The 12,594-nt window shown below is 41.9% G+C and overlaps 1 protein-coding gene across 1 annotated transcript in view; it reads right to left on the bottom strand.

The window, feature by feature from the left end:
* Positions 1-12,594, bottom strand: part of LOC138526098 (suppressor of tumorigenicity 14 protein homolog) — a 1,040,494-nt gene that overhangs the window by 854,906 nt on the left and 172,994 nt on the right. The window contains exon 7 of the mRNA XM_069636455.1: positions 9,468-9,687. Within this exon, the coding sequence (XP_069492556.1) occupies positions 9,468-9,687 (220 nt within the window). The remainder of the gene's footprint in view (positions 1-9,467; positions 9,688-12,594) is intronic.

Here is a 12,594-nt window from a genome sequence, read left to right as displayed (position 1 = left end):
GTGAGGGAGCTAATAACGGTGACGTCAACAACGGCACGTTATTAGCTCCCTGTTCCCCTCGCGGGACCCGCTAAGGACGCCTGGTTTTACCAGGCGTCCTTACCGGATCACGCAAAGGGATCCTCGTAATTAGGCGTCCCGTAATGAAGGGTGCCGGTCCCGTACCGGCACCCTTCATTACGAGAGCGCCTAGGTTATAATGAGGCCCTATGTGTACGAATGCACCAACTATACTGAGTATCATGATGAGATACCCCATGTCAAGGAAAAGGCCCTAGAAGGGGGGATAATTCTCTTCATTGATGGGTCATTATCAATAGATCAGAGCATGGGAGAGAGGAATAGTGGAACAGCAGTGGTGAAGGCAAGAGAGAATGACCGCTTTGTGATAGTGACAAGCGCAAGATGGCCAGCACATTTTTCAGCAGAAACAGCAGAGTTGGTAGTGTTGATCTCAGCACTTGAAGTGCATGGAGATGAAGCGATAACAGTGTATTCTGACTCTGCCTAGGTGACGTCAACAGTACATGCACAACTGTCACATTGGAAAAGGAGGGGTTTAGTGCATGTAGACGGTACACCGGTACAGCATGCACCATTACTAGACTGGCTCGTAGATGCACTTCAACTTCCATCAGCTATCGTCGTGGTAAAGTGCGCAGTGCACACCAGAGGATTTCTCACAGCAATGAGGCAGCTGACTTAGAAGCAAAAAGAGCAACATATTTTCCAGATGTATTTGACATTGTGACTGCACTAAAGAAACTTATACGTGCACGCAACATGGTGATAAAGGGGGGCTTTACTATGATACCAATAACACAAATTATTGAGTTACAAGGGAGGGCACCAGCAGAAGAGCAGGAGTTGTGGAAAGGAAACAGGTGCTCATTGTGCCCCACAGATGCACTGTGGTGGCAGGACAGCCCCAGGAAACCAGTTATGCCTCTAGGGCTGCTTACAGTAGCGCTAGAGCAGTTGCACTACACAGCATACATAACAAGGAAATGTCTTGCATACTGATTTCGGAGGAATAGTTTGTACCTAACTTGGGTGAGTACTTGGCAAATTTTGTATTAATTGTTTGATCTGTCAGAAATTCACTGCTGGCCACACCCTGGGAATGGTGAGAGGAACAATACCCCATCCCACAGGACCATTTCAGCATTTGCATATCGCCTATGTGAATATACTCCAAATTTGAAATGGCTACAGGTGTATGTTAATAGTCATATGCCCCTTTTCTTGATGGACCGAAGCTGGTCCATGCACACATCCAGATGCCACATGTGTAGCGAAATTCCTCCTACGTGAGATATTTCCAAGATGGGGAGTGTGTGATGTGTTAAGTTCCGACAACAGACTGCATTTTGCAAATTAAATATTTGAGCATATCACTATCTTCTTGGGGATAAGGCACACATTATTATCTGCCTATCACCCACAAGCAAACAGATTTTTTGAGTGTCTCAGCGGCCTCTTAAGAACAGATTGCCAAGCTAAAAGAGACTTTGAAAAAAATGGGTCACATTGCCTTCCTCTAGCCCTATTTGGCTTATCTAATCAACCAGGCTCTGACACCACCTGACTCCACATGAGCTGGTGATGGGGTGCAGAATGCCTACTCCCATTGCTCTGCCCACACAGTCTCACACTGATGCTGAGAAGGCTGCTGTTGTGTTAGAGAAGAAAATTAATGATTATTTCACAGCTAAGACGGAATCTCTTAAATATATCGACAGGTGAAGACACATCAGGGGGGTTCCAAAAACACAGATGAAAACAACAAACTGGCTTCCCCAGATACTTTGTTGAGTCCTTTTTTTATTTTATCCAGGTGACAGAGTGCTGTGCCAAAATTTTATAAGGGAGTGGTACAAGCCATGCTTCCTGGGACCATATATTGTGGAAGCTGTTTGACCATTTGCAGTGAAAGTGGAAGGCTGGCATGCGTGCATCCACCTTGGTGACATCAATCTTTATCTTGGAGAGACACCCCTGCCTGCAAATACTGAGCCCGAAGGTGAAGAAGAAGTTAGGTAACCCCAGAGAAGATCGATGACAAGAGCCAGCCAGCAACAAGAAGAATAAAAAACAAATCAAGGTTTTGCATACAAGAACAGTTGGTCCAACATCCTTTGATGACACTCATCTAAAATTAAGTGAGGCCTGTGCGAAAAACAAAAGGAAACAAATGTTCCCCAGAGATATCCTGTTCTTCTTGTTCTTGTTCTTCTTGTGAAAACATATCCTTTTATAGGAGTTTGGAACATCTGCCTCACAGTATACATACATTGTTTAAGAAACAAAATGTCCTTTCAATTTTAACAAGATTATTTCTGTAAGCATGTGCTCTTTTAAAGAAATAAAAGAGAGATTTCTTCTCACAGGAAAAGGCGTTCATTGAACGAAATGAGATATTTTCCTTTAGCGCCTAAAAGACTGTATACCCATAGATATCTGCAAAAGGTAGACACCCTGGCGATAATGATAGGTGCAGGCTTTTTCTCTTCTTTGTGTCTATATTGTATTTACTGGTTATCAGTACAACACTATAGCACGTACGGCAATACAGGACCGGCCTTTTACGTTTTCCATGATGGCAACTTCAGTACATTGTGTATAGTAATGCCAGATGAAGCAACTCCTGAGTCCTATCCCAAACTCCCAAACATAGCACTCCAGGCAGAAGGGTAAAAAGAAGTATACTAGATGACTCAAGGCACTTGAGCAAATATATTGATGATTCTTCCCATGCCACCAATAACTTGTGGTATAAACATATGGCCAAGGTGGGGAGAGAGAGACGTCTGATGAGATTTATTTTGTGTGTTCTCCCATTCCCTAAGCCATGCGTGCCTCCAGAATATTCATGCCTACCATAATACCTGAACACAGAGCCCACTGTCTGACACATTTAGCACTTGGCACTACAATAGGGCAATTTCAGGGAAGGTGGGTCACCTTGTGATGATGACAAAGAGATCGTTCCCTTATGAGGATAGCTGCATGAAACAAAGGTCCATGATGGATGACACTAAAACAAAAAATAAGGTGATGCAATATACACTGGGCCTGAATAGAGGAGAGGTTAAAGTAACGGACCATAAGTTGTTACAATGCATTAATGCAGCAGGGACAGACCCCAGCTACTAATATATGGAGAGTTATTTACCTCAGAAGGCTGGGATGAAGGGATGATGGGTTGTAAGGCACAAGCACTTCTATCAGTGCCAGTAGAGGTTGTTCAGAATGCAAACAATATATGCCTCTAGTGATGGACTTAATATTCAAAATTGCTCATGTGGGTAAAGGATGAAGCAGGTCTCCTACTCACAGTACCCGTGAAGAATGAGAACTTATGCTTGAGATATATGGGCACAGTAAACGTAAGGGAAAATAAATGGTGCAATCACATTTTTGATGTGCCTGGCATGAAAATAGTTTGATGGGTCAGCAATTAGAGGCAGACACAAAATTGAAGTGTTGTCAATATTCAACATTTTTATTAAAATAAAAAGGGGTTTGGAAAAAAGGCCTATCTTGCCCTAACCAAAGGAGAATGTCCCTACCTATGAAAACAAAACTAAAATAAGTTGACCTTGTGTCCAGAATGCATCGATCCCTCACACTTACATACAAAATCAAAAGGTACAATACCATTACTATTGTCACTTCAATAAAGTTGTGCAAACACCATATATATACAGTTTGAACAAAATAACCCTTGTCCCCAGAATTTAGTTTCCCTTCCCCTGAATGGTTTCTGGAAAAAGGTATTTGAAATACTCTGTTTCACCAAAGTTCCATTAAGGGCCATGACAATGACTCTGTTTCACCAAAGTTCCATTATATGTAATGAAGATATCTATTTCCTGGGCATTTTCCTTAAGATGGCAAGGCACATGTTCTTTTTACAATACGGGTTGCTATATATTGAACAACAGTCTTTTATATTCTTTAGGACTGAAATATCCAATTTCAACAAAGACATAATAGAACAAAAACTTATTTTCAACACAACATTGAATTTACTGGTATACTCCCCTGCCAGGAATGTCCTCCTTTTGGCTAACACAGATCCCCTGGTGTTCTCTCCTGACAGGTATCTTTTTCCCAAAGTACGGTCAACTTAAAACTCTGGATATCCTTGTTTATTCTCCTACCAGGTATCTCTCTAAAAAAGGGGTCACTACCTGATGCTCTTGTCAGGTCTCTTTGCAATGTTCACATTTCTCTTAAATGTTCTCACAATTGCACCTCTTCGGTGCCACAACCTTGTTGATTTCAGTTAGCACGTGTACCAATTTCCCCCCATACTGACATTCCCTAAATGAGAGTTTTCTCATGTTCCTTCTGTCAACCTCTTTTATAATGTTTCTTGGCTCTTGGCAATGCATATTCTAAGTTTCCCACAACTGACATCTCTTGTCAGGAGAATTGTACAACCTCTGCCTCTCTGTTTCTCTTACAATGTGTTTTGGTTTACCGCAATGCTAGTTCCAGAATTCCCCCAACTGACAGCAGAATTGCATCGTGTTCTTTCTGTAACTCTATTTGGTGGGTATTCAAAACTTTTATTTAATTGTCCAGGTACCTGTAGGAACGCCTTGGGGGGTCTCCATTATCAAAGGGCCAACTCACTGGCATCTCTTGGCGTCTGCAACTTGTGTTTCTCTATTGTGAAAGAGTTTGGCTTCGGGTATGATGTCTGCAGTTTGTCGGATTCCTTTTCAGGTCCTCTGTGGGCTTTGTGGTCCCTCACCAATATGGTTGCTGCTTTCTAGCTTGGCAGCATCGTGGACAACCTGTCTGCGGTTGCTGACACCTCAGCTGCCCTTCTCTGGAGCCTGTTAACCTCCAACAGTTCTCCTGTGACTCTGGTACATTGGGTGACATATGGCAGTCCGGGAGCACCTCTCCCCTTTAGCCTGGTACACTCTCGCACATCTGCCTCTCTCTGCAGCTCTGCTTCGTGCTCCGTACACTCTGCAGCCCGATGTGGCTTCTCCTTCACTTTGTCCTTCTCGTTCCCCTGTCCGCAGGTGATTCCCTGATTTAAATGCCTTGTGCAGTTGAATGAATGGACAACAACTAGACTGCAGGATACTATTGACATTACTGTTGATCTTCATTGAATCTCTACCCTTTTTCTTAGTCCCAGTACTTAAAGCTTTCGGGGATTTGAAGTCCAAAGGATTATCATTGTGTTTTAAGTTCTTTTGTTGCACCTTTTGCCTTCATAACAATTATCATGAACATTAAATGCCAAGGGAGTTTTAAAAGGGCTAGGTACATGTGAAGGATGAATAAAGTTCTGTTTAATATGTTTGACAGCAGTAAGTTTTAAAACTTCTCAATGAAAGGGTCCTGAATAATGGCAGCAGGCCATTAGAAACTCTGGGATTAGTATTTCTTCTTCACTGTCAAGGGAAGAATCCGGAGCCTCCCCAGTCGGAGCTATCACCTTCCCTCAACAACCATCCCCTCTCATTTGATCCACCCACAGAATAGCACCCCAGGGTCAGGATCAGGTAGTGGGTGCCTTTTCCTGGCCACATGGGAGGAGACATCAGGCTGGGGATCAGAGATGACTCAGCAGGATTCATCACAATAGGCACAGCTGTATTAATGGACCACTATTAGGCCTGTGGTTCAAAATCCTATTTGCTACTTCTCCCAAATTGGGGAGGCCTGTGCTTCCTGGTGGTGATAAATGCACCTGCTTTAGTAGTGCCCAAAAGTGAGGTGCAGATTGGTGATTCCGCCGGGATGAATGTGCACATAAGGCATAAGTCGTCTCTCACCCTTAAACGTATGAAAAGGGAAAACTATAATTCGGCAAAGATGGCAAACACGTATGATGACATACCAGATGGGCATACATTGATCAGTAGACTAATATGAATGCCACATGGTTGCAAATAACCTGATTGCAACTGCTGCAGTCCATAAATACGACTGTAAAAGCTTTTAATGCCATATAAGGAGAGCTGAGAGCAATAAGGCGCATGACCCTTTAGAACAGATATGTCCTCGATCAGATAATGGTTATGGGGAGGGGCGTGAGCCTTCTTGCTGCATATACATACCTGCCCATGATGAGGAAAATGGGACCTATGCAGAGGCAATAGCCACTTGGACAAAACTGCACACAGAAATGGTGGAAGAGGTGGAGGACACTGCAGATGATGGAGGACACTGCAGATGATGACTGTTTAAACTGCCAGTTCTCATGGATACCCATCTTGTTAGCTAACACATTCAAAATACTTGTGGCCATACTGGTACTAGTACTATTAGCTTTCTGTGTTCTAAGTCCAGCAATAAGGCAATGCTAAAAGACTACCAAGAAGGCAGTAGGAATAACAATAGTAATAACCTTGGCTACTCATGTGCATGAGTATACACAAACAGATGACTTCCCCATTCCCAGACAACGGACAGCCCTATTGCACCTTCCGGGTCAAAATGCATATATCCTCAAGACCCTCACAATTCCACCAAGCACTGGGTATATTGTGATTCCAAATGGAAGTGCTGCTGCATGACCTGGAGTCCAGATGAACATGTGAGACATTGAGGTAGCTTCATTGGGTAACTAAAATATGGATACCCAAGGAGCCCTATATAGGGGATAGCAGAAGGAAGAGTGTGGTTGAGGACTCAACCAGAGGGGGAATGTTCGTAGACAGATGAATACATTATCTATGACTTCTGCCCCTACCCCCGCCCAATACCGCACAGGTGAGAAACGTTACTCACTGAGGCAACCGTACCGCCCTTATCCTTGGCAGGTACAGCTGTACACATAGGCAATTAAAGCTGAAGATGGCAAGATCAGTCAAACTAATGTGTAACAGTAACAAGCGCATCCATTAGACATGAAGTACATATGAACTCTACATTAAGAACACATATAATAAGTAGTATTAAATGATGAATATTAACATAGCATCGACAAGACATGAAGAACACTAACATAACCAATGTATAAGTTAAATACAACATAAACGACACACGAATGTAGCGCACTAACATAAAAACACAAGTGTAATTGGGTAGCTATCTTCTTAAAGGTGGAAGCTGCAGCGTGATTTCAAATAAAAAACAGCTTCAGGAGTTTGAGAGAACTCAAAATGCTGAACCCATGGAAATACAGATCCGTGCAGAGCTCAGACAATCGTTCGTAATTAGTGCCAAGGTTAGAATGAAATAGGGAGGATAGGCACAACGCAATGAAGGCATGAGATAACAGTTCCCAAGACACAAGCAAGATACTCCCAGATTAATTACAGTTTTATAAGAGCATAACCGGTCTTTGTTAAGCCAGGTGCAGTAAAATAACAAGCCAAAGACTCCATGAAGAATAACCCAAGAGTGTCCCTGGAGGTAACTGAAATCACGACACACATGGTAATATTAGCTTCAATCCCAATACATAGGAGGTAATTCCACTTCATACATGGTCTCGTAGCACGTGACCCATAATTGTAGAATACTAACGGTTCATTAGAAGGCAGCCTAGATAATGCACCTGCAGTCCTCCTTACACACACACACAGACGAGGCACCACACAAGATCAAATACAAAGGACAGTACATGGGCCTCTCTCACCCTACTACCTGTCTGGCTCATATCTTGACGACCTGTCAAAGGTCCAAGGTTGCTTAGCAAGAAGCCAACCTATCAGAATACCTAGTTTAATGCCCCCCATGAAGTAGTATGCCAACCAATCACTTGTTGTAGGGATGATGTATTTTTACCTTTATCAAAATAGTGGTGGATTCAGGTGGAGCCATCAGATAGTTGTAACCCAATAGAATGTTTAACCCATATAGAGCCTATATGTAGTCAATCCCACTAACCTATGCCCATTCCCCATAGGTTTTGTAAACTGATATTATGTTATGACGTCATTTATGACACATTTGTATTATTGAAGAAGTTGTTTTTCATAAGAATGGCGAGAGAAACAAGATTTGAAAGCTTGTATGCTGTCACAGCTGTATTTGGATGATGATAAAGTTGAATTATGCCACACACTTTGTCTACTTCTTCATTTGAGCCTGGTGGATTGACTCCAGTTCCTCTGGGTATGTTTGGGACGTTTTGGGACCGTCTTAACACATCTCTCCCATATACCTTCTGACTCAAACATCTCTCTTCATCCGTGTGTGCATCTTTCTGTCCCTTGCCTCTTCTCCTTTGTACTAATTCTCCCTATGCCGTTAGTGACCTGTGACCCCATGTGCCTGTAACCTACCCTATGTGCCTCTCCTTTTGCCATTCTCCTTTCTCTGCGCTGCTTCTCTCCTGCACTGCACCTTTCTGTGGCTGAACTCCTCTCCCTACTATTCCCCTTTCTTCTATTTGCCCCTTTCTCCCGTGATCCTCCCACTTAATTGCCTTCACATCTGCGCATTGTTCCCTATGCCCCTTTCCCTCTGGATCACTTCTTTTTTCATTGTTGAAATGCATTTGGACATAATTAGACAGACATTTGTAATGGCACATAATATATAGGATAAAGTGCCTCGTAGCATACTCTATAAGGATACTGCAAATCAGCAACGAGTTCCGTGACGAAATAGAGGAGCAAGGCTGAATGCCGAGTTCCTTAAAAGGTCACAGAACTTTGAGTTTACTTGCAATATCCTTTTGTATACTGTAGGGGATAATTTATTCCTTATAATAATACATGGCCATACACTGCCACCCCCTTTAATATTTGGCTTCTTGCTGGCTGCAATATTAGAGATCTTCCAGTTGCTGATGCAAATAAGCAATGTAGACTCTGTACTAAAATAACTACAATGTAGCTTCTGATGTAAGGCAGACAAATCTCGTTTTGTGCTTCAAAATTAGTAGTAACATGCATATTCTTGCTCCCATTTGTTACACTTCAGCAGTTGACAAAATAAACACACTACGACAAATAGTTCCTTATCAGTTGATACAAGAAGGAATTTGAAAAGCTTCTCACAGCTTTGATTACGTGCTGCAGTGACAGCCGGGATTCTGCTCACGCAATATATAACTTATTACAGAGCTGTAATGATGTCATTTCTGATTACAGGTCAGCAGTGATGTCACAACGAGCCTGTAATAAGAACGTCATTTACAGGCTTTTATACTGGTTTTGCAGGCTAGCATGTATTATATAGTAAGATATAAACTATGGAAAAGATAACGAGGAATCATGGAGAGGTTGGTCAATTGACTGTGCACATAATGCTGTATGCATGTTATCATTTTTACATTAATGAAGCATCAGTAGAATGTGCATCTTGCAATACGAAGTAATATCTTAAATAATATCACCCATGTCTGTGGTGCTACCGGTATTACACCATAAATCATTACTATTCATATTCAAATTACATTTTCCTTTTATCTCAATATAACGTGATATTTATCATGAATTACTTCTCATTATATTAGTACAATATACACATCAACATACCTGGTAATGATTTTGTTCTGAAGAGGAAGCAGGAAGTCGTAAGCCGATAATCTGTAGGATACACAGTTTCCCGGTGTGGCGCCATTCATAGTGAGAACGATGAGCCGTACAACGTAGTTCTGAGGAACTCTCAGTCTCCACTGGTAAAAAGACTTTTTGGGATTTATCAGAGTTAACGTTCTGTTGTTCCCGGGCTTGGCATACAGGTCAAAAGATATGGCTAGAAAAGAGCACAAGACACCTACTGTGATATAGATACTTCTACAGTACTGGGCACCACATGGGAGTTCACAACAAAACTGACTGGTCAAATATAAAATAAGAGTCCCTCTACAGCATGTACAACTCACTGTGGTGGCCTTTTTGCCCCCCCCCTCATAAATCTGCTTTCTACACGCCCACACCCCTTCCTCACCCCGACACTAAAAATGCCACAGAAAAATGTGGAAAAAAAGCTGTTCACCAAATGCAGTGAAATAGCCGAGGTGAGTTGAGCAGGTACCTAACCGGATCTGGTGCAACTCACTGCTGTGGCCATTGAAGCTTAGTTTATGGAGCTACCACACAACACAGTTTTGAATGGGGTTGCCGGTGATACGTTACAGTAGCAATTGTAACAGGTGATGTATTTTATGAAGAGCCTTTCATCGGGGCTTGACTCCAAGAGAGGTACTGTTGAAAAGCCAGTCCTGGGCTGGGATCCTCATTACAAGTTTGGCAGTGCGGAAAAGAAGTGCAGGTAATTCCGTTACCTCAATTTTTCCTGCTCCGCCAAACTGCAAATTTGGCAGAATTACCACCGGCGGAATTACTGAGGGGTAATACTGTCGACTTTTTGATGTAATGTGGAGGAGCTACAGGAGGTAGATCCTCCACTTTACCCCTGAAAATAGGTGGAATTACTACTTGGTAATTATGCCAGGGTAATGCTGCCAAAAATCCTTCACACCACCAACCACCACTTGTAATTCTGTGGTAAACCCAAGGGACCAAGTGACGGTAACAGTAATTACATTTGGCAGTATTCTGGTGGATTTACCACCGGAATACTGGCAAACTCACAATGAGGCCCATTTGTGTTCTATTCATGTCCTCTTTTTTACTGGTTGTGTTAGAGGATTGCATCCCATTAGACATTCCCAAAAGGTTCAAATGGATTTCTTTCATACGCTAAGTGTTACAACTGTCATATTTACTGTCTCACTCACTAAAGCACTGAAATGGATTTCCTTCAAACTATGTGTTATAATTGTTTTGAATTATCATTTTATTGAAAGTTAAAGGTTGACCATATGAACACTCACGTGTAGTGTACAACATATAGTCAATAGAATCAATGATGAATAAAAATGCAAAATACAAAATGCAAAATACAGCAGAACATAACAAACTAAAGGAAAACACAGGTAACAATCTGACAACAAGATGGCATCTAGGTGCAGCGCAAAATAGTGCTTTTATCAAAAACAGAGACACTCTGTTCCCTTTCGATCTCGATCAAGGTGAAAACTGAAAGAAGAAGCCAAGATGCGTCCAGAAACAATAGATATAATAAATGCAGGAAGCTCACTGGAAGAAAAACGAATACTGCAATCTGTTAAATGAGCAAGCAATATCAATAAGGGGCAGTCACAATATACAATTTGATAAAGCTATTCAAATGATGCAAAATGTGCTTTTTAATTTTTAAAAAAATGTATATAGCGCCAAAGCCCACAGGCATCACGGCGCAGTCAAACATAAACACGGAGACAAGAAAAGTACGAGACACAGACTAGTGGGTGGGTCTTCAGCTGTTTCTTATATGACAGGTGGCATTTCTCAAGGCACAGCTTCAGAGGTGCTTCTCCTACGAAATGCACATGTCCACTTGAGGAGCCATTGCAGTTGTGAAACACTTGCGAGGATTAGGATTACTGAAGATTGGACACAAAATGTATCTTCACATAAAGAAATGTAGTGAGAAGAGATAATTTAGAGATCACACTGTACCAGCGACAACAAAAACTGTCACAGTTACACCTCTGCCCAAAAAAACTGAATTAAATCAACAAGATCCATCAAATCTCCGACCCATCACAAACTGTAATTTCTTACTGAAAATTCTAGACAAGATCGCCACAGAACAGCTACAAACGTACGTAGACAGTAATAATCTCCTCCACTCACAGCAGTCAGGATTCAGAAAAGCCCATAGTACGGAATCTGCTCTGTTGGACCTACAGGGAAAAATTAAGGGGTAGACCTGCGCTTAAACCCTGAAGCTTCAGGTATAATACAACAATATCCAAGATTGGATCAGTAATGTGGGATGACACATTACTATTCTCCAAACCCAATGAGAAATGAAATATTATGGGTGTTGGTATTTTGTGCGATTGTATGAATGAGTTTGGTATGTGGCTATGAATGTCGATATGAGATGTTTTTTATGAATTTTTTATCTGTGAAAAATGTTTTTCTATATGCTAAATTTGGCTAATAAAATGTAAATATATAGTAAGGAGTGTCATCCCACATTACTGATCCAATCTTGGATATTGCTGTTGGACCTACAGACAGACATGCTGGGACTCCTGGACAAAGGCAAAGCAGGCCTACAGATTTTATTGGAACTCTTGGCAGCTTTCGATTTGTTAGATCACCAGAAGCTCCGAGAGGCCTTAGACCTTGTTGGAAATTGCTCCCAGGGAGCCATTGACTGGATATCTTCTTTCCACCAAGACAGACAATCCAAAATAATTTGGGGAAACCACGCATCAACAACCAAACCTGTGGATTGTGGCGTCCCACAAGGAGCCAGCTTCTCTCCACTGTTGTTTAATTTGTGTCTGTGGTGCTTATGCACATTGCTAACCCATCTTGGCATATTTTTCACAAACTTTGCTGACAACACAGTTGGTGTTCGAACTCAGTGGAGACTATAATCAGGATAGCAAAAAATTTACATTCATCTACAACACCATCGAAGCCTGTATGAAGGCCAACTGGATGTGCCTCAAAGGCACCAAAACTGAGCTTATGATTTTTGGCTCACCCCAGGCCAGAAAAAAACTCAGCCCAGCTTACTCTACATTTAACATCAAAGAAACACCAATCCTGGTGTCAGAAAAAGTAAAACTGCTAG

The sequence above is a fragment of the Ambystoma mexicanum genome, chromosome 7p (assembly GCF_040938575.1).
Source record: "Ambystoma mexicanum isolate Mex_15411 chromosome 7p, UKY_AmexF1_1, whole genome shotgun sequence".
Lineage (NCBI taxonomy): Eukaryota > Metazoa > Chordata > Amphibia > Caudata > Ambystomatidae > Ambystoma > Ambystoma mexicanum.
The sequence above is the reverse complement of the archived record's forward strand: the minus strand, read 5'-3'. Positions and strand labels throughout refer to the sequence as shown.